This window comes from Mastomys coucha, unplaced genomic scaffold, assembly GCF_008632895.1.
Source record: "Mastomys coucha isolate ucsf_1 unplaced genomic scaffold, UCSF_Mcou_1 pScaffold5, whole genome shotgun sequence".
Classification (NCBI taxonomy): Eukaryota; Metazoa; Chordata; class Mammalia; order Rodentia; family Muridae; genus Mastomys; species Mastomys coucha.
The window spans coordinates 48,404,736-48,430,027 of record NW_022196911.1 but is presented as its reverse complement, the minus strand read 5'-3'; the positions used below and the strand labels follow the sequence as shown (position 1 = coordinate 48,430,027).

Here is a 25,292-nt window from a genome sequence, read left to right as displayed (position 1 = left end):
AACTTTGTCAGAGTTTATTTTTCTATAAATACTATTAAATGTCTCAAATGTAAGTTCTGGCAGTCTGGAATTGACACTTGACTGAGTCACTTCATCCATTATAGGGAGCAGTAGTGGTTCCCTAACCATTGGTGCTGTCCCACCTGGGAGTATGGTGAGCTCCCACTCCTCAAAGAATCTCATGACAGCGGTGATGCAGAAGCTTAGCTATAGTGAATCTTGGCAGGACAGAAGTTGTGGCTCTTTCCTCTGCAAAGAACTCTTTAGGCTGGTGTGTGCCACCTGAGGATGTGTAAAAGTTTGTCTATAACTTTATGAACATGAAACAGAACCCCCCTAAAAAAAAAGGTCTGACTTAATAAGCCAGGCATGGTGGCACATGCCTTTAATCCCAGTACCAGGGAGGTAGAGGCAGAGGCAGAGGCAGAGGCAGAGGCAGAGGCAGAGGCAGAGGCAGAGGTAGGCTGATCTCTGTAGGATCAAGGACAGCCAGGTGTATACAGTGAGTTCCAGGCTAGCTAGTGCTACATAATGAAACCCCATCTCAGAAAAACAAAAACAAAAAGAACCAATAAATAAATAGTAAAAATAAATAACAGTGTATGTCTTAAGAGCATCAAGAAAACATTGAAGAAGTCGGTTGGTACAGGACAACTGAGATTCATGGACACGGACCCATGACCATGCGCCCAACATTTTTTAAAAGTTTATTTTATATGCATTAGTGTTTTGTCTGTATTTATGTCTGTGTAATGGTGTTGGATCCCAGGCAACTGTAGTCACAGACAGCTGTGAGCCACCATATGATTGCTGAGACTTGAACTTGGGTCCTCTAGAAGAGCAGACAGTGCCCTTAACTTCTAAGCCATCTCTCCAGTCCTGAGCCCAAAATTTCTGTAACCAAAAACTGAGACCTGTGCTTGTGGGACTAGACCTTGCAGAGTCAGACTGGACCCTAAGACACAGAGAGCAACTACACAAAAGATCATGGTAGGAGTTGAAGAAGCGAGAGCACAGTGCATGTAGACGTTATACAGAAAAGCTAGCTGATATTTATTAAACTTAGTTTCTCCAGCTATGGTTTGGCATTATACAAAGCATCGTAATGACACAGTAGAGTTAAAAAGAGTTTTACAAATTGAAATGTGATACCCTTGTCTCCAAATATTTTAATTGCCATAAATTTGTTTAAAAATACACATTAAACGCATGTTTGACACTCTAAACTTTCTATAATCTCAATACCACAAAATACATATAATATACTATACAGATGTGGAAAATCTAGTTAGTATATAATACTTTGCTCACCATTAACAGCTTATTATGTGAAATGCACATACTGACTTAGAAATCCTAGCTTTTGAGCCCCAAAGTACCTCTGAAATTTAACGTATTGCAACAAATAAAAATCACAGTATATAATTGAAATTTTGGTTGAAAGTGTCAGATGCCTAGATATTTTGGATAAAAGAAACATAAAACAAAGATCGGGCCATGTACAAGATAAAGGCCTCTCTCCTATCAGCAACAGCGCCTTTCAGAGGAGTCATCAGGCCTGTACTTTATCAACCATGTTACTCCCCCTCCAAAACCCTCCCCAAATAGCAAACCATTATTTACCAAATGATTTTAATTTCAAATAAAAAGATCTTCAATAAATATATAAGCATTTCCATCCTCCATATATAAAATTTCTCAGAATCATTCAAAACGGAGGCTAGGTAGAAATTTCCCTAACTGTGCTTACCAACCTAGTGTCTGGCCTTCAAGTGGGGCCTTTGCAGGCCCTTCCAATTGAGCCAGGGCTGTTGGCTAGCCCCACCCCTACCCTCACCCATGTACTGTTGAATGCTCATGTCAGTGATGTGCCAGGTGTGAGCATAATGGGGACACCTCTGAATCGGCAACAAGCTCAAGCGCATGGACACCGTGGCATTGGTTTGAAAGGCAGCACTTCCAAACTGACATCTTCCAGAGAAGTACAGAACAGGCAGAAAACCCCAGCGGCTAAATGCTGGGAAGAAACCTGGCACAGAAGCAGCACAGTCAAAACCAAGTGTATTAGGATTTCTGGTGGGAGCTTGTTCACGATCATCTGAGAGCTTTCTCCAGGTGTAAGGATGATGATTTCTGCTGAGCTGATCAATGGCAGCAAGGAGAGAGGCGCATGCAGACATTCCTGAAAATCAACTTCTTAAGTATTAGCAATTTAAGCTGCTGAAACCTCTGGCTAGTTGAGACTTCACCTGAACACCTTGTTCTAAACACCATTTACAGAGAAGTGTAGCTTCTTCCCTATGCCCTGTTTTTGGAAACAGTAAGTTCTTTTTAATTAACCATGGGGTTTATGTAAACAGGAGTTCTGCAGACCAGCATCCTCTTCCTCCACTTTGCTTTCTCCCAGGGTCTCTCTGTGTAGTGCATGCTGGTCTCAAACTGACAATCCAAGAGCTAGAATTAAAGCGTGTACTACCACACTGGTTCATTGATGTGGAGAGTGGGGGGCTCAGTATCTCAGGCTCTCTATCTAGCAAAGGATGACCTTTGCCTCAGGGTATGCACCCACACTTCTGGTGTTCTCTAACCTTAAACATGTGTTACTTGCTGGCTCGGTTTTAGCGTCTGAAAAGTGGCATGCCTCCACCGGAAGGCATGGGAAAGGTACATTTACAAATGTGACAGCTGGCCTAGTCAGTGCATCTTCCCAGACTTTCTCGGTATTTTTTCTACTGATTTTACTGATAGCGATACTAGGTGTACAATATTACTGGAAAGGAAGTCTGCCTCTCTAAGTGAAATGTGAAGCTGGATGGGATTGGTGTTCCACATCCTAGAGGAATGAGTTACAGGAGTCTGAATTTGAACAAGGTGCTCTGGCTTTCCAAGTCACTTAGGTATAGTCTAAACACCATTCCACCCACCTAAAACAGTCATCCTTAGTAGATGTCCTTGGGACCCAGACACCTACAGACTCCTATAAATCAAAATATACAATGAAGCCATTTTGTTCAATTAGCTATTGGAAAATTAAAATCTTTCCCACCCTGTAAAAGCCCTATTATACTACAGAAGGGCTCAAATATATTTTAAAAGTTAATTTACTACAAATCATAGTAATTAAGCTTTAACAATCTAAAGGAATACACATTGCATCCTTGAATGTTAATATTCAAGCTGCCAAGAACAAAGTGTCTTAGATCAATTTAATAAATAATATGGAAATAGTTGCACTAAGCTAAAATACTAAACACACACATTTTTGACAAACTAATTCCATGTTTTCATACATACATACGTACATATATATAAAGTGTGTATGTGTACATAATTTTAAGATCCAAAGTCGCATACCCTCATACCTAGAAGAGTGTACAGCATCCCCCTTCTTAACTGAGCTAGGCATCAACCAACGGAGCTATTCCTGGTTGCACTAGAAACTCCTCTGAGCACCAGCCCCAAGCAGTGCTTGTACTCCTGACAAGAGCCTTTGTAGGCCCTGGCTACACAATGCAAGCTCATTCGTTAACCATCAACGTACCAAAGTTGAGTTTCAGCTGTTAAATACAAATGATGCTCTCTAATCTAGCTGATTAAACCATTAATGAAAAGAAACAAAGAACAATTTTAAAACAAAAGAACAACAGTTACTCTAAGCCACAAGTGTGCCATTCAAAGTGCAGCCCAGATACCTATAAATCCCTAGTGCAAGAGCTTCCCAGAAAAAAACAGCAACTGTGGACGCGTGCACACATTACTCTGAATTGCTTTTATATTGGAGAATTAAATCAGTAGTGGTCAATCTTCTCCCTTCAGCAGCTATTTCTGTGACTTTATTTGAAGCACTTACTGATAATAAAGTGACTTCATAACTTCTTGCCCAGAAAAAGGTATCACTGAGCAAGGAAAGGGCTGGGTGCTCTCCAGCCAGAATGGGACATGGGCTAGGCTGTGTAATCTTGAATGCCTGGAGGGGAGTGCTCCCCACAGCCCAGCCTCTCCCAGGCAGGACTACTGTGACAGCTGCATCACGGTGATCATGTGAGGTGCCTGTCCAGAGTCCAATGGTGCATGCTGCTGCCTCCTGGCATAGAAATGTGATCTTAAGAGCAGTGAACTGAGCTTTAAGATAGTTGCTATTTCTATTACTAACTATACAGTGAATACAAGTTTCAGACTAAGTTTGTAGCCACTTGTCAAATCAGCTTTAAATGGCTAAAAAAAACACTGAGGGCACCTACTGAGAGGGAGGGATGGTCACTTGTAAAGGAGTCCAAGGTATGTGCTGGACATGACTGAGACAAAACATCTGAGAAAAGACACAGAGTGTATTCTCACACACTATGACATCAAAAATGCAATTACTTAGGATCAGATTTTGATCCATTGCCCATTTCTACCTGGTGAGGAAAATCCTCCACAACGAAAGGTTTAACCATTTCATTCTCCAAGAATTGAGTTTTGAAGGGAAAACATCTTAAAGCAGCACCATAAACATGTAGGAAACTCTGCTTTAGCATGACGTCAGAGTTGCTCTAGAGTGTGCTGCACACAGACCAGAGCTGGAGAGCGGAGCCGCAGCACTGCAGCGGCTGGAGGCTGAAAGCGTAGGGGAAGGTGCTTGTTCTACTTCTAAGGCCTCCCTGAAATGAAGGAGCCAGAGTGAGGAAGAAGAGGCAAGGACAGGACACACAACTGTTAGACCATGAAGGTTACTAGCACAAGAGAAGAACCAATGGCCTCTGAAGAAGTATTCCTTAAATACACTACCATTAAACTAGAAAGATACAGAGGCAATTTCTCCAAGGGAAAAATGTTAAATTCAGCATAAGCTGTAGGTATCAACCCTCAACACTATGTAAAAATAATGAGACACAAAGCAGTTAAGCTCTGTAGATATGAGACTGCAGGACAAGTTCACTGTCTTTAGAAACAGGTGGTGAAGGAGAGTCAGAGAGGATTCAGGACCCCGCCGGTGAGGATTTCTACCCCTCTTCCCCCTTTCCATTCAAGTCTAAACAATCCTCTGCTAATAGGAGATTTTTCTCCCTAACTGGATGGATTTTTGGAATGAGAAGGAAAAGCTATTTTTTTTGAAGAAGCATTATACCCCATTGATTACACGAAGTCAGGTACCAAAGTACTAGCTTTTCTGAAGGAATCTATCTTAACGTGACTCTAAAGGAAGATTTAAAATCAAAGAGAATTTGAAATTATTATTGTAGAGGACCAACCATGCATGGCTAATCTGGTCCCAGCATAAAACTTTATCTGTAAACAATCCATAGAGTTATCATTTAAAGTTAAGATTTAAGGCACACCAGACATGACGGGGTCACTAAAAAAAAAAGTATAGAGGAAGAGAGACATTCCTCACCCTTCACTGCTATACGCACCTTTTCGGGAACAGTAGTTTGATAAGGAATTGTTACAGAGCTGGCTTCCTAAACACTATCCCTATTATTTCCCCCTTTCCAAGAAAGCTCACATTGAGCCAACTTAGGTACTTTTCTAGTATAAATTTTCTTTCTTTCTTTAATGTGACAAGGGATGGTGTAGCTCAGGCTAGCCCCAAACTCACTGTTTAGCTATAGGTAGCTTGAGGATGATCCTGACCTCCTGACCCTCCTGACCCTCCTGACATCACTGCCCAGTGCTGGGATTACAGACAGACACAACCATGCCCAGCAGTTACTGTGAGTTTTCTGATCCTGTCAAAAGCATACATCATTGATGAGGATCTTTGGAAAGAGAAATTCATTATCTCCACATGAGACATTGGGACACCTCCTTTCAAGCTCCAGTTACTGAACTGTCATATCTGAGCATCGCAAACTCTCCACCATAGGGGAAATCCGCAGACTTTAACCTTCAAACATTGTCAATGAATGCAGGCTGCAGCCTTCAGAAACTGGATCACTGTTTGTAGGAGTAACTTACTCTGTTTCAATCAAGTGTCAAATGAGTAAAATAAAAAAGAATATAAGGTTTTAATAAACTCATAGCTTAAGATTGTCCTTTATGAAGCCATTCAGTATCATGTGCTTCCCCAGCAAATCTATCTGCTTTTTTGTAATGCATTAGATGCAATGTAGTCACCTTGTGATTGCTAGTGTTACAAACACACATTCACAGTTTTGAAATAATGCATACCAAACCAGACCCACTCCATTTCTGCACCTATGTAGAATGCCATCTTCTCATGTTTAAATGACTTTTCACATGTGGAAGAGCATCCTTAATACCAAGCATAAATCCTACAATAATAAAACTGTAGTAAGACTTGAAAGGACATAGGTGAGTAGCTGTAGAAAGAACAAGTCCTGTCTTGGACAAGCCAACTCTTATCTTAGAAGACATTAAGTAACACAGCTCCCAAAATATATAAATAAAATCCCTACATTAAATTTATGCTAAATATTCAACAGAATAAATTTATAGGCAGAAATGCTAAGCTTTAAACAAGCTCCAATCTGGGAACTTGAAAAAAATGAAAATAAATAGAATTTTACTTGATTATTTATGAATTGCAACTGGAATTCCAATTACTAAAACCATCTTGCTGATGTACTGCAGGTTTAGAAGCATTTAAATACTTGTCACATTGGGAATATTCAAAGGGTCAATTGATATGATAGCTTTGGGTTATAGAAACAACAACATAAACCAAAGAGGAGAAAACCATTCCTCATTCTTAGTGTCGACTAGGTGGTGTGTTATGGCAGTTTTCCTTTGTGATGTGACACAGTGTTGTGGAAAAAAATCAGAGGCAACGAGAGTATGTTCAGTTCAAGAAATCAGCTTGGCATCCTGCCGAAGCCAATGCAGTCCCTGCCGGGTGTAACGAGCCAGATCTGTCATGATGCTTGCATTAAAGATGAGAGGGCCCATCACTTTGTCCAGTTCAGCAAAGAATTCTAGAAAATTAAAAACATTCATTAAGTATAACACATTCTTCACTGATTTACTGTAAAACAGCAGTCGCCCACACTAAAGGCCTCTAGAGAGTCTCAGGTTCAGGAAGCAATACATTTTAAACAGGAAGCACGGGAATGAATTCCAGGCAAAAAAATACCACTGAAGAAAATAGTCAGCTGCTACTACATACTAAAAATGGAGTCCCACTGGCACAAATGCAGAGTCCCACTGGATTACTTACTCAAAAGCACTCTTTATGTGTTATTTCTGTGCAAGAAGTAAGTAGTAAGGCTGGAGAGAAGGCTCAGGGGTTAAGAGCACTGGCTGCTCTTCCAGGGGACCTGGGTTCAATTCCCAGCACCCACATGGCAGCTCACAACTGTCTGTAACTAACTCCAGTTCCAGGGGATATAACACCCTCAGACAACACATGAAGGCAAAAACACCAACACACATAAAACAGAATAAATAAATCATTTAAAAAAGTAGTAAACAGGAAGTAGTGTTTGTGTGTTCCCACAGTAGCCCCTGTGTAACTCCATGAAAGTCTGTAGCAACCATTCTGCTGTTATCAGTGGCCTGAACCACCAACCAAGTCCTTCTATCTAGCCAGAAGTTTAAAAACCGAAAGGACAGAAACAAAAAGACTCTTCCTCAGTGAGCAACAGAGGCACTACATCAGGATGGCATAAGTGGAAAGAGTGAACGATGTCCTAGGGTTTGACTCCAGTGTAGTTTTGGGAGCAGACATGGATGGAGTACTTGGATACTTCTCTGAAAAGAAAGCTTATAGACACGCAGAGAAAACGGATTGTTAAAGATTACTCAATAATCAAATAAGACAAGAAATGACCAGACACCTAAGGTTAAATCTTTGTACAGAAATTCCGAATAATAAATGCAAAGGGAATGCTAGAACAGAATATTGCTGCTGGGTTGGTTTTTTTTGTTGTTGTTTTGTTTGGTTTTTTTTCTCCCTCCCTCCCTGAATAGGATTTCACATAGCTCAGGCTGCCCTGAGCTCCCAATGATAACCTCAAACTCTTGATCCTTACAGCTTCTGCTCCTGGAATTACAGGCAGTGAAGTGCAAGTTTCTGGTTGTGTTATGTGATACAGACTCACAAGATGTTTGGAGAGAACATAGTAAGACTCAATACACAATGATGGGGGAGCTTGCAGAGCTAGCTGTGTAACTCTTTGTTGGTCTCTCATCTTTGCTAATCTTCACTTCAATGAGAGAGACATGGCAGAAAACTCCTGGCATTCTGGCAAGTCCTGGTTTGGCAGAGGCCTAGCAGTTTCTGCTGGATCATGCCAACACTGCTGTTTGGTGACACTTTTGAACTGGACTGTTGGTGTCTGACACTTCTGAACTGGGAAGCTGGTATCCTGACAACGGAGATTGGAATCGCCCCAAAGAATCACTTCCAAACAGGTTCCCATCCCCTTGTCCTATTTACCATCTTTTCTCCCCTACCTCTGGGTGGGGGTTTGGGGGATTAGAAGAGGGGTCGAAATGTTTGAGAACCCTTATTAAAGAAGGTTTTGAAAAATCTCAGCCTACAGGCAAGCACCACTATGCCTAGCACATAATGAATTTTTTATTTCCTAATAATGGACCCAGGCAATAGTCATCATGGATGTCAAAAGTGTAAGTTAAAGTTTAAAGGAAATGTTATATCATGCTCATCAAAGTGACACCAAATAATAACCTATTGATCTTAAAAATTTAAAAAAATAACAATAATTTTGCCGGGCAGTGGTGGTGCACACCTTTAATCCCAGCACTTGGGAGGCAGAGGCAGGTGGATTTCTGAGTTCGTGGCCAGCCTGCTCTACAAAGTGAGGTCCAGGACAGTCAGGGCTACACAGAGAAACCTTGTCTCCAAAAACAAAAACAAAAAAAAATTTTTTTTAAAAGACAGGGTCTTGCATAGTAGTTCAGACTGGTTTCCAACTTGCAGTCCTTCTGAGATGATAGGAAGTCTATCCCTGTGGTTAGGCTTGGAGGTCTCAGAAGCCCAAGCCAGGCCTAGCGGCATCACTGCTTCTGTCTGCTACCTACAGAGCCAGATGTAGAACTCTCAGCTACTTCTTCAACACCATTTCTGCTTATGTGCCACCATGCTTCCTGTCATGATGAGTGACTGAACCTCTGAACTGTGAGCCAGCCCCAGGCAAGGGCTTTCACTAGTAAGAGTTGCAGTGGTCGTGTGTCTGCTCACAGCAACAAAATACTAACACAACACCTTAGGCAACAAGGTGTATCCGAATAAGATAAACCACCTAGAGCATTATAGCTAAATATTAAACTTGAATCTAATCATTAGAAAGGAACGAAGAAAGATAAAATAACAAATGCAATGGCAGCATGAGGAAGAAATGGTCACATGCAGAATGACACTGTCTATGACTCAGTTTCTTCACAACATCAGTGGCATGGCCAAATAAGGGGAAGAGCTACTCAAGACACTCACAAAATGCACCACTTAGACCCTGCTTGAATATTATATAAAACAAATCCAACTCTCTCTCTCTTACATTTATCTGTCTGTGGATGTGTCACAGTGTACTTGTGTTGAGTCAGAGAAAAACTCTGTGGAGTCTCTTCTCACCTTCCACCAAGTAGGTCCTGGGGCTTGAACTCAGGTTTCATGATAAGCACTTTTACCTAATGAGCCATCTTGCAGATGCCAACTACTATATTGGTTAAGGTATATTTGAGGCTACCGGGGAAACTTGATGGTAGACAAGGCACTGCCCCCTGAGCAACATTCAACAAGCCAGAATAGAGAGGTTATCTATCTTACACCAAGAACTACTTCTAGTTTAGCTTGTGTCAGCAATACCACAAAAGCTGTTTGTCTGTGTCCCTTCCCCAACATCAGTCCATCTGTTCCCCATCCTTCACATTAGGGGCCAAACCCAGGGCCTTATGTATGCTGAGAAAGTAATCTAACAGGGAGCCATGTACAGCCCCAGGGTATTTTAACCACATCCACATTTAGTATACAGCTATGCAAAGGAGGTTATTAACAAATTGATTATGGCCGGGCGGTGGTGGCGCACGCCTTTAATCCCAGCACTTGGGAGGCAGAGGCAGGCGGATTTCTGAGTTCGAGGCCAGCCTGGTCTACAGAGTGAGTTCCAGGACAGCCAGGGCTATACAGAGAAACCCTGTCTCGAAAAAAAAAAAAAAAAAAAAAAAAAAAAAAAAAAAAAAAAAAAAAAAAAAAAAAAAAAAACAAATTGATTATGATTGTCTTTAAACCACAAAATAAAGGAAATGGTCTCCACAATTCTACTATCAAAGTTTATCCCGTGCCCAACAAACCTTTTTGCTCTTTGGAAAGCTGTTCAGCTTGGTCCCAAATTTCTGTGGCATAGAGGAAGTTGGATGTAACCTGGACATAGCTTGCTGCCATCTGGTGGATTTTCTGTGGAATGGTCACTGAAGAACCACTTGCTGAAGCACTACTTCCCCCAGAAGAGTAACTTCCAGAATTGCCTGGTGACAGCTTTGGAGAAACAGGGGATGGCATCCCAACAGCTTTGCTACACACAAAGAGAAACAGATGCTTATTCACACACACGTAGTGAATACTACGAAATCAGCATACTCCAGGATGGAAGTTATCCTGGGCTCCTGTCTCAAAAGAACAAATTAAACAGGACACAGTTCAGTAGGAGAGCACTTGCTACCATGCAAAAGGCTCTGGGGTCTACATTAGCCCTGGGGATGGGTAGATAAGGGAAAATAAGATAGACTGTCAACTCACATTAACACAAAGACTCAGAAAATGAAAAAGAAAATGTAAGTTTGCAGGGTGTTTGTTCACCTTTCAGGTGTAGGTGGAAGGTAAATCAAAACCAAGCCACTATATTCTAGCAATGAAAAGTCTGAGTGAAGTTAAAACCATTGTAAGAAATCTAAATAACTATGAAATCCACCTGAGAAGACTCCAGGTACTGTTAAAAACTTCTCTGGGGGCTTGTGAGATGGCTCAGGGGTAAGGGGCTTGCCACCAAGTCTGATAACATAAGAACATCTATGAACCTAAATGGTAGGAGGGAGAAAGAAAACCAAACCAAAAACCAACTCAGATTTCTGACCTGTTGACATGTCTCATTCCTAACCTTTCTAAAATTCCTTATATTTAAAATTATTAAAATAAAATAAAATAAAATTATTAAATTGGAAAGAATCATTTAAAAAAACTTCTCTAGAGGCAAAATGCAGTAGGAAAGCATGCAAAAGGCCCTGGGTTCAATTCCAAACATCAAAATAAAAAATTTAAAACACCTTACTAGAGATCATAAAACTTTAAAAGTAGCAACCTTTTTGCTGTCCATTTCTACTGTGATCCACAAATAATCAAAAATATTTCGGAGAACAAAATTGTACCTACCTCCCCAAGCCAGGTGAAGGTGCTTGAGAATTACTGTAAGAATTCTGCATGGAAGAAAATAAATTTATTTAACAGAAATATATATAACTTTTAAGGTGTTCAATATCTTCCAAAGTGTTGAGCTAGGGTTGATCTTGAGAATTTTATTAAAACTGGCTCCATATCAAGTTTGAGAGCTCAGTTTAGACTAGATGAGACACTATCACAGAAAAAGTAACATGAGGGTAGAGATGGCTCAGTGGTTAAGAGCAACTGTTGCTCTTCCAGAGGACCTGGCTTTAGACCTTAGCACCCAAGCTGGGCAGTTCACTCTATTCCAAGTGATCTGGATCTTCCTCTGGCCTCTGAGAAAACACACACACACACACACACACACACACACACACACACACATGCACGCACATTTTAGTTTTTTTTTATGTACAGGTGTTTTTACCTACATGTATATCCGTGTATCACATGCATTCCTGATGCCATCAGAGGCCAGAGGATGTCAGATCCTGTGGAACACAGAGAGCTATTCCACGTGAATGCTGGGAATTGAGTCTGGGTCTTTTGGAATAGCAGCCAGTGCTCTTAAGCACTAAGCCATTTCTGCAGAACAATAAATCTTTAAAAACAGCAACAAAGAATGTGTGAATGCACAACAGAAAGAAGTTACTAGGTGAAAACCTAGGTTGTTCTAGAAGACCTCAAAGACAAAAGAAACTATGAGTAGCCAGCGGAGCTGATTCAGAGTAGCATGCCTGGAAGACAGAAGGAGGTGGGTCTCTGTGAGCTCAAACCTAGCCAGGTCTACAAAGTGAGTCCAGGACAGCCAGGGTTATTACACAGAGAAACCCTGTCTTGAAAAACTAGAAAAAACAAAAAGCAAAAAGGGGGAAAACCCCAGTGAATAACAGAGATAAATGAAGAAAAAAACAACAACAACAACAACAGCCAGGCAGTGGTGCCACACGCCTTTAATCCCAGCACTTGGGAGGCAGAGGCAGGTGGATTTCTGAGTTCATGGCCAGCCTGGTCTACAGAGTGAGTTCCAGGACAGCCAGGGATACACAGAGAAAGCCTGTCTCAAAAAACCTAAACAACAACAACAAAATATACACAACAAGTCATATATATAAAACCAGGCAGAAAAGAGAAAACCCATGACCCATCTAGGTTGTATAAAGAGGGGTTTAGACAAGGAGTAAGAGGCTCTTGAGGACCTTGTAGGCCAGACCTTGAGCCTATAGCAACAGTGAGTTATAGACAAGTTTTACAGTCCTAACTATATAGGATTTGAGGAGAATATATATAAAATACTAGCTTGAAATTTAAAAAAAAAAAAAAAAAAGGAAGATATTTAGGGTACTACAATAATTTTGTCTGGGCTGGGTGTGTGGCTCAGTGGTTGGGCACTTGCTTAGAATGCCCTGAGTTCCATCCCTTGTAGTGTAAGGAACAAGACAAAACAAGGTAACAGTTTGAAGGCAGGTGGTAGTGAAAATGCAAAGAACATTTTCTAGTATACACATGGCTATTGTTTACAACTATGAAAATTTTGTAATCCAATATACATCTTTGAAGGCTTACTCAAGAAAGCACAAACATATCTGAGAATTTCCAAGCTTGTTTGTTCCTCTCTTGCTATGCTGTGCCTAAATAAGAGAGTATCTCGGGGACAGGGATGGGAAGGTGTGCACGATTTGTCCCGTAGGCAATGGGCTGTGCTAAGCATACTACCTTCAGGTGCTCAGTCAGCGTCTTGGAGTACTTCAGAGCGTTCTCCTTCTTCAGTTTGAACAACCTCAGGTACAACAATGACTGGCATCTCAGGCTAGGCAATGGAAAAGGGCAGTGTATTTAGACATGGCTACATCTACAAGCGGTCTTTCCACTGTGTAGGAATATAGGGTTGGCTTCATGTGAGCAAACATGGCCCAGGGTCAATGTTACCTCTCAAATGAAACCGAGAGGTCAGCATGGAACACACCACAGGAAAGAGAAGTAGCTAAGAAACTCCTACCATCCCACGATTACTGACATTCAAAGGTAAGACTATACCAACATACTGTAATTCAAATACCTTTCCAAAGTTAAAAACGAAAAGTAGAAAACTGAATACTCCCCGAGTGAGATGGAATACACTAACATTCACCAAGCTCATGCAGTTCAGCCCACACAATTATTGTTCCTGCCCATGCACCCAGTAAAGGCCACTTCCGCATCCACTGGTCTTTCAGTTCCTTACAAGTTTCCCATTCTTCCCTACAATCCTGCCCCTGCCTATGCTGTCACCTCCAGAGCAAGTCTTCATCTCCCAACCATGTACTCTTACAGACCTCAAACTCACAGTAATCCACCTGCCTCTGCCTCTTGAGTACTGGGATTAAAAGTGTGGGCCACTATGCCTGGCCTGAGTATTCTTTTCTTTAACAGAATCTGTTCACATATGTATGCGGTTTATTGTTTCTGTCTCTTCTTACTGGGGTTTAGACTCTATAGTGTGCAGAGTAATGTTAGACAGTTCACAGGTGCATTTCTCATGTAAACACAGTGCCTGGTAAAGCATGCAACTCGAAGTGAACAGATAGATATCTCTCTGGAAAAAAGCAAACAGGGGTGTGGTGGGTCGAATATGCTTGGCCCATGGGAAATGACACTATTAGGAGAATAGTGCAGCCTTGTTGGAGGAAGTGTGTCACTGTTGGGGTGGGATTTGAGGTCCTATACTCAAGCTCTGCCCAGTGTGGTAAGAGAGTCTCCTTCTGGATGCCTCTGACCAGGAACTAGATGTAGAACTCCAGTTCCCTGTCTAGCACCATGTCTACCTCCCTGCTGCCATGCTTCCTGCCATGATGATAATGGACTGAATATCTGTAAGTGTAAGCCAGCCCAATTAAATGTCTTCCTTTATAAGAGTTGTCTTTGTCACGGTGTCTCTTCACAGCAATGGAAACCCAAACTAAGACAAGGGGGGTGTATAAAAAGAAGAACTTTAAAAAGTGGTCACTTAATTCAATGGAGGGGTCTAGCGTTGGTCCTACTCCAGCACGTTCATCAGAGAGCACTGGATTAGAAACAGGAGCTAAAACCTTTCAGTAGGGGTTTGAGCTATTTCCTGTTTGACTGTTAGGGTTTGTAAAGAGGTTGTGGAAGACTGATTCAAGGATAACACTCATAAGAGCACACATAGCACAATTCATCAAGAAACTGCCTGTTTCCCAAGCAAAGGCTAGAAGACAAACACTTACCAAAGTACTGTGAGTCTCTTGTCTGCAGCTGTAGCATCTGGTGCCAAATAATTCTTTAGTTTCATAGTGTATCTATGAGTTGAGATAAAAAAGAACAGAATATTTCACCTTGATCTTATAACTTATGTTCTAGAAATATCAGAACCAACCCTAAATAAAACACCCACTAACATCTTCCCTAAGAAAAATGGAACACTGAGTATCTTCTCAGTTAATCAAACAGCTGAGTAACACTACTAAAAGATAATGAGATCCCAATGAAATGTCAAGCCCCACTTACTTAATGAGCTCCACCGTGTCTGAGTACATAGGGAACGGGGACTTGGATTCCTGAGCATTCTTCTCTAATGCATTCCCACACTCAATGAAAGACACTACAGCATCAAGGTAGTACACAGCTTTCTCAAACCTATCAGACTAAAGGAAAACAGTGCTGATTAACGACCCACTGCAAATACAGACAACAGAAGGGAACACATGTCAAAACCTGAATAGCAGCTTGATGAAGCACGGTAGGAAGAATATTTACATACCAAAGCATCTGCATTGTGTTTGAGTTTTTTTGCTTCTTGTAAGTAATGGTCTGCTGAATAATTTCTGCAAAATACAATTTTTTTATAAATAAAAGTGGTCAACATTTCCTAAGAAAATAACTAAGTTGTTTTAGTCTCTAGTATCTTATAGCTTTCACATTCTCAAGAAGTGAATGATTATTAAATATTTATAACAATAATAAACTACTAACAAACATTTCCTAACAAATGTATATAGATTAAGAATATAAAATTATGGGCTACTATGGCAAATCTGCTAATCAAGTTCCCCAGTGTTTCTTTCTTTCTTTTTTTTTGTTGTTGTTGTTGTTTTGTTTTTTTGAGACAGGGTTTCTCTGTGTAGCCCTGGCTGTCCTGGAACTCACTTTGTAGACCAGGCTAGCCTCGAACTCAGAAATCCACCTGCCTCTGCCTCCCAAGTGCTGAGATTAAAGGCATGCACCACCACTGCCCGGCCAAGTTCCCTAGTGTTAAACATTAGCTTACTCAAGTTTTTTTTTTTTTTAAAGATTTTATTTTTATTTATTTTATGTGTATGAGTACACTGTAGCTGTACAGATGGCCGTGAGCCATCATGTGTGTGGCTGCTGTTGATCTCAGGACCTCTGCCGGCCCCGCTAGCTCTGGCCCCGCTCACTCAGGCGTAATTTACTGCAGCTGTCTTCAGGCACACCAGAAGAAGGCGTCAGATCTCATTATGGGTGGTTATGAGCCACTATGTGGTTGCTGGGATCCGAACTCAGGACCTTTGGAAGAGCAGTCAGTGCTCTTACCCACTGAGCCATCTCACCAGCCCTCAAGTTTTTTTTTTTAAACCCTGAGTAAATCAGATACAGACAGGAAAAAGTACCTCCAACCGAAGGCAAGAGAAAGAAGCACTGCTTATCTGAAAAGAGCCTGTTATCAGCAGTGGTCCCGACAGCAGGAACAGCTCTAAGAACACCCTTCCTGTCACTCTGGAGAGGCACTGGGTGTTAACAGAGTAGCTGGACTAAAGATACCTTTCATGTTAAAATCTGAATATTCTGTAGGTCAGATACAAGTATTAATCATATAGGACCTGACCTACTTAAGCAAGTTTATTATACGCTGACTGGAATTTCTAAAATGCATATACAGATGTTTATTTATCTCTTTACAGCTGGTATGGTGGTACATGCCTTTAATCCAGATACTTAGGAGGCTGAAGTAAGCCAGCTTCTAAGAGTTTGAGGCTAGCCTGGTCTACATAGTGAGCTCCAGGCCAGCCAAGACTACATAGAAAATTCTGTCTCAAAAAAACAAAAAACAAACAAAAAAAAAACAAAAAACAAAACCCACAAAATTAATCTCACCTGTCATCAAAGGCAAGCTTCGTTCTCCGAGGCTTTGACGACTCAGGAGTTGGTGTAGATGGAGGACAATTAGAGGAGCTATTTGGAGCCTTCTCCTGATGAAAAGAATAGATACAACTAAGTTGAAAATTGTCAGGAGATTAAAAATGAAACTAATCACACTTCTTCAGCCACTGCTAAAACAGAAATAAAATTCTACAGTCTTCAAACTTCTTTGTTTTAAATTTTATACTGCTTCTATTCAACAGGAGATTGAATTCATTTTATATAACCAGACAGACTGGGTTCATTTTATATGACCAAAATATTCCTACTTATTAAGAGTCTACTGTATGCAAGGCACTTAGGCTAGGTACTTGTTAAAACATAAGGAAGATATGAACTGAGTATCAAAATGGTAGTACTGGTTGGGGAGATGGCTGAGTAGGTCAGCACATGTGCTTTGAAGCAAGAGAACCTGGTTCAAATCCCCAGTATCTGCAGAAGAGCAGTATCTGTAAGATCCCCAGTATCTGTCAGAACATGGCTGCATGTTCTGACAACACTAGGGTTGTAAGGATGAGACAGTCAGGGAGTAGGAGGGACTGAAACAGTGAGCTTCAGGTTCAAAGAAAGACTCTCTCAAGAAGACAAAGGGCTGGAGAGGACTCAGCAATCAAGAGCACTGGTTGCTATTACACAGTACCTGGGTTTGGTCCCAAGCACCCACACCATGTCTCACAAACACCTGTAACTCTAGTTCAAGGGATCCAATACCTTTTTTTGACCTCTAGCACCAGGTACACAAATGGTACATATCACACATACACACATGCAAAACACTTGTACATACAAAACAAAACCAAAAAACTTAAAAACTAAACAGATGAGACACAACTCAGTAGGAAACAATACCAAAGGCCCTCCCTTGGCTTCTGCACACACGCACGGGCACACAAGCGGAGGTGGTGCTGCATCATAAGTGCCTGCACACGTGCACGCGCGCGCGCACACACACACACACACACACACACACACACACACACACACACACACACGCACACAAACAGAGAAATAAAGGTAGCACTCAGGAAAGTAGATGCTGGGTGTGGTGGCACATGCCTTTAATTCCAACACTCAGTCAGACTATTCAACTGTATCAGTACTATGTATGTTAAGGGTGACCATTTGAAGCTGGGTTTGGTAGCACACACTTTTAGTCCAAACACTAGCGAGGCAGAGGCAAATGGATCTCTGTGAGTTCCAGGCCAGTCAAGGTTACATAGTGAGACTCTACCTCAGAAAAAAAAAAAAAAAAGCTAGATGTGGTGGCACACTTTCCAGCCCCACCTCTCCTATAGAGGAAAATCGCCCAGCTAACCCAAAATACACAGCACAGAGCAGTAAGGAGATCCTACCCCAACAAGATGAAAGGTGAGAGCTGACTCCTGAAAGTTGTCCTCTCAGACAGACAAGACAGACAGACAGACAGACAGACAGACAGACAGACAGACAGACAGATGGATGGATGGATGGACAGGTAAACAGAGTCAAGTCAGTCTCTCTCTCTCCCTTTCCCTCTCCCTCTCTCATATATTCTTTTTAAAAACTGCACAGGCCTATAATGTTAATGAGCTGTTTACAAACAGCAGTGTCACCTCAGGAAGACAAGGGGGTGATTTCTAAGGCTCACGCCCACCACCATACCTTGGCGTCTTTGGAGCTACTGGAAGCCTTCCCTTCAGTCTTCTTCTGCTTTGCCGTGGAGGAGCTGTTCTTGCTGCTGCCACTGTTCTCTTTGTTGCTGGTACCACTGGACTTTAAGGATGATGACTGACTGACAGTCCTCTTCCGAGAGCCATGCTCTGTTTTGGAATCTTTTGAAGGAACGGGTCCAGCGGGTGAAGGTAGCAAGTCCTTTTCTTTTGAACTACTCTGCTTAGATGACCTGCCAAGAAAAAAAAAAAAAATCCCAAGTGCTCTCATTTCTGCACAGTGATACAGGAGTGAAGGATTTTTCCATCTCTTTTCACCTGCTTTTAGGACAAATTTGCAAAGACATTCTCCATATGCTGATTACAAAAAAAAAGACTATAAATTCCATCAAGTAGACATCTGTCTCTTCCTCGGCCCTGCCCCATTTATTTGTTTTCTCTTTCCCACAATCATGCCCAAGCCTAGAACAATCTGCCACAAAATAAATGCTTAATAAAATACTGGTCGAATCAATTGATTAAATAGATAAATTGTGAAAAGATTGATGCTTACAAGTCTCTTTCAAGTTGTAGATAAGCTACCCAGAGAGTAGTGAAGTTTTACTGTAACTCTTATGTCATATTTTGTGCTGGCTAGTTTTACAACAACTTGACACAGGCTAGAAACATTTGAGAGATGGGAACCTCAAGTGAGAAAATGCTCCCATAAGATTGGGCTTGCAGGCAAGCCTGCAGAGCGTTTTCTTAATTAGTGGTTGATAGTTCCAGGGCAGCCAGGGCTATACAAAGAAACCCTGTCTCGGGGAAAAAAAAAAAATTACTGGTTGATATTGGAGAAGACCCAGCCCATTGTGGGTGGTTCCATCCCTGGGCTGGTGGTCTTGGGTTCTATAAAAGAAATTAGTCTGAGCAAGCCATGAGGAGCAAGCCAGTAAGCACCACTCCTCTGTGGCCTCTGCATCAGCTGCTACCTCCAGGTTCCTGCCTTGTTTGAGTCCTGGCTTCCTTCAATGATGAACAGTTGATATGGAAGATAAGCCAAATAAACCCTTTCCTCCCCATATTGCTTTTGGTCATGATGTTTCATCACAGCAATAGTAACCCTAACTAGGAGATACTCTTAACTCACTAAAGAAGAAGAGTAACAGCTTCCCATCTCTTATTAGCTAAATGCACAGCTCTCACTACTATCTACATGTGCATACATGCTTATGACATTCAGTCAATTAAAAAGAATACTCTGAAGCATTTCGAAAAGTACCATACAACCAATGGTAAACATAGCCAAGACGGACATGCAACATGACATGGGAACATACTCTCTGGTGCTGGATGGCTTGTGGCCTGATGAGTTCTTCTCCTCCGTTTTGGGTTTTTTGCTCTCACTGGCTCGGTTATCATCATCATTCTGGACAAAAACAGAAACAGTAGTTCTTAAGCATGACAAGGGTGTCCTATGTTAGATCCACAGTGTGAAATGATGTGGCTGTGAGCACTAAAATAGTTTTGTGTAGACATATATTTCTATTTCTTTCTTGGATGTATACCTGGGACTATAATTGGTGGATCCTAAGGTAACTGCATATTCAGCTTCTTTGAGAAACTGCCAAACTGTAATCCACAGCACCTGCATCTCACAGTTCTGCTAGCACTGCATAGAAGTTCCAACTCTGTAGTTTCACCAGCACTTGAACATACCACTACTTGCTAACAGCTAAGTCTCATTATCTCTGAAAAACTTCTTGGCTGAATTACAAGTGGCAAACCTATCTACTGTTGATGTTACTTCCATATAAATACCTACTGCTTCAAGTAATACGCAATAAGAATACAAACATTCTACTTCTAATGTAACAGAACAGTCTGTTTGCCGTTAAATGATTAAATTCAAATTAATAAAGACATGAGAAAAAGTCACCTACACACTGCTACCAGTGACTCAGGGTCTCCTCCTAGCACTATCAGTGTAGCCTCCAGGAATTGCCCCTGAGACTTTACCAAAATTAGAATTCTAGTGGAGGGCTAGAAAGATGTCTTAGTGGCTGCTCTTGTAGAGAGAACATCAAGGAGTTCTAAGCACCATGGTGGCTCACAACCATTTGTAACTCAAATTCCAGGGCATCCAATACCTTTTTTGGATCTCCTGGCACAAGATGGTACACATACATATATGCAGGCCCTATATAAAGCTGATCTTATATGCACATATGCAGGCTCTGTATAAAGCTGATCTTATAGCAAGCTGTGTCTTTATCTTGGAAGTATTTAAGATGAGAGCAGGGTATGAAACCACAGACTTTTCCTCCATGTTGGAACTGCATCCAGGGTTTCACACATGATCAGCAAGAGCTCTACCATTAAGCAACACACTTAGCCCTGGGGAATGTTCTCAGTTCTGGCCTGTGTTAATGGAAAAAAGCTAGGCACATAAGTAAATACTGGATGAGTGAAATTCTTATGGATGTATCTGTCACAAAATCAGTGAGTCAGTTGTGCTCACATTAGGACAGTACTAAAAACTATGGCCTGACCTGAGGCTAAGACAAAAAAGACTGCATGGATTACATTCAAACTCTACCTTTAACCTGGCCACCACACACTCTGCTCAGAGATCCTATTTAAGAAGAAACTATCCTGTTTTATTTAAGGAGACAGAACACAGAGAAACTGTTCCATATGTAGTCTCAAGGGGGCCTTGTGCTCAAACACTATTTTCCTTTTCAGCTCATAATCCACAAACTATATTTCCATGGCATTTCAGATGCTGGTATCTAAAAATGAACAATAAAAGGGGCTGGCAAGATATCTCAGATGCTAGCAACCTGAGCTCAGTCCTGGGATCCACGTAGCAGAAGAAAAGAATCGACTTCCACTTGTTGTTCTCTGGTTTCCAGTTATGTATTATAGTGTACATGTGTGCATACACACATAAATTAATAAAACAGAATTCAAAAGCAACAGTGACTATGTAATGTAAAGTCAGAATATCACGTGCTAGGGCTAAGACACTCAGCAGTAAGGACACTTGCTACTCTTCAAGCAGGACCAAAGTCAAGACACTGTAATAATGTCAGGCAGCTCACAACTGGTTGGAACTGGCTCCAGGGAATTTGACACCCTCCCCTGGCCTCCACAGGAGCATACAACAGCCTGAGTGCATACACAGACACAGATACACACAGACACAGACAGGTAAACAGACAACAGAGACAGATAGAGAGACTGACACACAGAACATATACTTATACACACATAAATAAAATTATTTTAAAAATAGCTAGTATTTTAATATTAAGATGCTTAAGAATATGGAAAGTAGGAAAAAATATTTCTAAAAAAGAAGAACTGCCAGCCTGTAACAGACCTTGTGTTTCCTCTTGCCTTTGTTGGAAGCCTTTTCTGAGGCTTGCTTCTGCACCTCTCTTGAGTGTTTTTCTGGAACATTTTTCTTTTCCCCCTTGGGTGGCTCTGTTTCTTTGTAAGGCTTCCCAGGTATTCTAGTCAAAAGATTCAGGTCAATCTTCACAATGAGTGGATACCTGTCATCAGGCTCACTGAGTGGGGAAAGCAGCTCCTTCTCTTCCATAGGAGAGAACATTCGTTGCCGAAAAAAGCTATCTTCTTCCTCCACCGAGGAGGGCTTGACAGGAGTCCTGTTGCTTTCAGGGTACTTAGGAGTCTGTGAGGAGGGAGGCAGGCTCTCACTCTCATCTGAATCTGAGGATGAGGTATCTGTTTCTATGATTTCCCGAGATTTCTGGGAGGATTTACTTGCTGACTTGTATTTCTTTTTCTCTGCTGTAGGTCGAGGGGAAGATTTCGACTCCTTTTTGATGTTGGGTTTCCTTGAGCCCTTGGTGGCTGCTTTGTGCCTGCTGGAGGGCATGCTGGTAGCCATGTCCACAGGGGTCTCACTTTCTATCTTCAGGCCTCCACGAGGCTCTTCAGCAGCTGACTTCTCAGGTTTTTTGGGTTGTTTTTTGCCGACAGTTCTCCTCTGTGTAGTGCTGTCACTCTGTGCAGGAGACTTCTGCCTCCCACGGCCACTTTCTGATCCCTTTTGGATGGTTTTAGAGTCTCGTCCTGGGGTGGCAGAGCTTGTTTCTTTTGGGCCCCCTGGATCCGTGTAGTTACTGGCAGTGCCCTGCTCCCGGCCTTCTTTCTTGTAGGCTTGAGATGATGGGACGTTGCTGTCTACAGAGGAAGCCGGGGATACTTTATGTGGGTTCACTTTGTTCAGCCAGTTATCAAGCTGCCACTTGTTGGTTGGTGGTGGTTCAGGCTGGAAATGAAAAGAAAACAGATAAATATATAGATGTAGGCTTTTCTCAATATTGAAGCTTTCCCTCTCTTTATAAAGTCAAGCAAGAGGAAAAAGAAAAATGCTTAAGGTGATAAGCATTTGTTTGTCATGTTTCTGCCAGAGTCAAAACACAGGTAAAATATTATTAGCTCTAGTCACTTGGCCTCCTGAGTGCTAATCCTAATTTAAAAAAAAAGTTTTTCAAATAATAAGTAAACCAAAAAAAGCCTAGGTTTTCTATAAAACATGGTTCATGTATCTTTGATGACAATCCACAGTGACAGCTGGAGTGGTTGTCAGGAGAGCTTGATTGGCAGCAGCCCTCTGTCTCACCTCAGGAGAAGCGCTCTGGGATGGCTCATTCGCCTCACTGTCACTGGAGCTGCTCTCGCTCTCCGAGTCAGACCCAGAGCTGCTTTCAGATCCACTGTGGCTGCTCGAGTCATCCCTGGAGTTATCTGCTCCCTCACTATTATGGTGTGAAGGTTCAGAGTTACTGAAGAAGATAAAATAGAAATGACCAATATTTCCTTTACGATGGCAACAAGACCCCACTCAAATCTGACAACCAACTCTATTAACAGTGTGAAATACGGAATCCCAAAGTTCCTTACAAATGAAGTAGACATCCCCCAAAAGTCTCTGGTGTACTATTCTGCTAAAAATGCTCACTTTTAACATACTTTAAAATTCACCCAGTTTGAGTATATAATTTAATCTATTTTATTAATTTCCAGAATTATACAACCACCATCACAACTGTCATTATTTATAAGGCTGCTAATGATACCACCACAATGTTAAATCAGGCTAACCTCAGCCATCAAACCAACAACAACAAAACTACAAAATAAAAGGATCCCCACCTTCCTGGTGTACTCCTTGGCATTGTCTTATCACAATCCTAAAAATGAAGCATGAGAAATTATGAATGAATAATGCTGTACTTAAATAATATAAATGTCTGTACTAAAAAAAAAAAAGCTGGCTCCTTTAACATATGAAATAATATTTACTTAATACAGTGATTTAAAAAAAATAGTACAGTATACCATAGCACCCAGAAAGCAGAGGCAGCAGGATCATGAATCTGAGGATAGCCTGGGCCTTCATGAAACTGACCCAAAACAAAACCAATAACCAAAACACTACAAACAATGACAAGCCAGGACCCTTGTTTTCACTCAAAGAGGGAGTATGCCTAGCTCAATGCCCAGTAGCATTACTAACACACACACACACACACACACACACACACAAGAATCTCTAGGATAATTTTGCTTTGTTTTGTTTTTTGTTTTTTTTCGAGACAGGGTTTCTCTGAGTAGCCCTGGCTGTCCTGGAACTCACTCTGTAGACCAGGCTGGCCTCGAACTCAGAAATCTACATGCCTCTGCCTCACAAGTGCTGGGACTAAAGGCATGCGCCACCACTGCCCGGCTAGGATAATTCTTAAAAAAAAAAAAAAATTGGGGGTTGGAGAGAGATGGCTTATCAGTTAAGAGATGAGGCTGCTCTTAGAGAGGATCCAGGTTCAATTCCCAACACCCACATAGTACTCATAACCATTTGTAATTCCAGTTCCAGGGGGCCCATGCATATAAAACAAACAAATAAAGCAAAACAAAACTGGGGCTGGAGAGATGGCTCAGCAGTTAGGAGCACTGACTGCTCTTCCAGAGGTCCTGAGCTCAATTCCCAGCAACCACACGGTGGCTCACAACCATCTGTAATGGAACATTCAATGCCCTTTTCTGGTGTGTCTAAAGACAGCTACAGTATACTTACATATAATAGATAAATAAATAAATTCGTAAATATTTCTTGTAAGTAATTTCTTGTGTTTCAAAACTATGTTTTGATTCACAACAAGTGGTAATGAAACATCAATTTAAAAGAAGAAGAAGAGGAAGAAGCAACAGCAGCAGCTGCTCAAAGACATGACAGAAGGCTAGAATCACCCAGTGTCAGAAAGTATATAAAAAGAAAAGATACAGGATCCCAAACCAAGATACAAGGAGACAGTAATAGAAAGGGCTGACATACCTGTTCCCCATCACTGTCTTCACTGCTGCTTAGTTTTAAGTCATCCTTTAACATACTAGAGGAAAAGGGCAGAAAGGAGCATCAATTAGTCACAGCAGGCCAGAGGACTAAATATTTGTCAATAATTTAAGGAATAATCATTGTGTTAGCCAAAAATTTAATTGAAACACACATATACACACTCTCTCTGTTTAGAATTGTTCACATTATTCTAAAACATTTTAAAGGAAATCAGCCATTCATATAAGCCCTAAACTTTCTATGCATTGGGGGCTGGAGAGATGGCTCAGTGGGTAAGAGCACCGACTGCTCTTCCAAAGGTCCTGCGTTCAATTCCCAGCAACCACATGGTAGCTCACAACTATCTATAATGAGATCTGATGTCCTCTTCTGGACTGTTTGAAGACAGCTACAGTGTACTTACATATAATAAGTATATAAATCTTTTTTAAAAAAATTTTTTTAGGTCAGCCTAGTCTATAGAACTAGTTCTAGGACAGCCAAGCCTTACACAGGGAAAGCCTGTCTTGGAGGGAAAAAAAAATTTTTTTTCAAGACAGGATTTCTCTGTATAGGCCTGGCTATCCTGTAACTCACTCTGTAGAGCAGGCTGGCCTCAAAGTCAGAGGTCTGCCTGTCTCTGTCTCCTAAATGCTAGGGTAAAAGGCATGTGCCACTACCACCTAGCCAAAAAAAATTTAAAAAAAAAATTTTATTTATTTATTTATTTATTTAGTGCAGAAGTCTGGAATACAGGAAGAACAACCCACATTCCACAAGGAACTCAAGAAGAAGG

At 41.3% G+C, this 25,292-nt stretch overlaps 1 protein-coding gene across 3 annotated transcripts in view; it reads right to left on the bottom strand.

The window, feature by feature from the left end:
• Positions 1 to 1,025: 1,025 nt before the first annotated feature.
• Aff4 (AF4/FMR2 family member 4) overlaps positions 1,026 to 25,292 on the bottom strand; it is a 75,649-nt gene continuing 51,382 nt past the window's right edge. For 2 of the 3 annotated variants that reach the window (XM_031354339.1, XM_031354337.1), the window contains 14 exons: positions 24,497 to 24,551; positions 23,317 to 23,354; positions 22,784 to 22,946; positions 21,512 to 22,429; positions 19,467 to 19,555; positions 18,140 to 18,380; positions 16,454 to 16,548; positions 15,099 to 15,162; positions 14,846 to 14,982; positions 14,566 to 14,637; positions 13,055 to 13,148; positions 11,330 to 11,373; positions 10,255 to 10,475; positions 1,027 to 6,917 (listed from right to left, as the gene is read on the bottom strand). In XM_031354339.1, coding sequence (XP_031210199.1) covers positions 6,790 to 6,917; positions 10,255 to 10,475; positions 11,330 to 11,373; positions 13,055 to 13,148; positions 14,566 to 14,637; positions 14,846 to 14,982; positions 15,099 to 15,162; positions 16,454 to 16,548; positions 18,140 to 18,380; positions 19,467 to 19,555; positions 21,512 to 22,429; positions 22,784 to 22,946; positions 23,317 to 23,354; positions 24,497 to 24,551 — 2,359 coding nt within the window. In that variant the 3' untranslated portion in view covers positions 1,027 to 6,789. Of the gene's footprint in view, positions 6,918 to 10,254; positions 10,476 to 11,329; positions 11,374 to 13,054; positions 13,149 to 14,565; positions 14,638 to 14,845; positions 14,983 to 15,098; positions 15,163 to 16,453; positions 16,549 to 18,139; positions 18,381 to 19,466; positions 19,556 to 21,511; positions 22,430 to 22,783; positions 22,947 to 23,316; positions 23,355 to 24,496; positions 24,552 to 25,292 lie in introns of all 3 variants that reach the window. The other variant, XM_031354338.1, reaches the window with a different exon arrangement.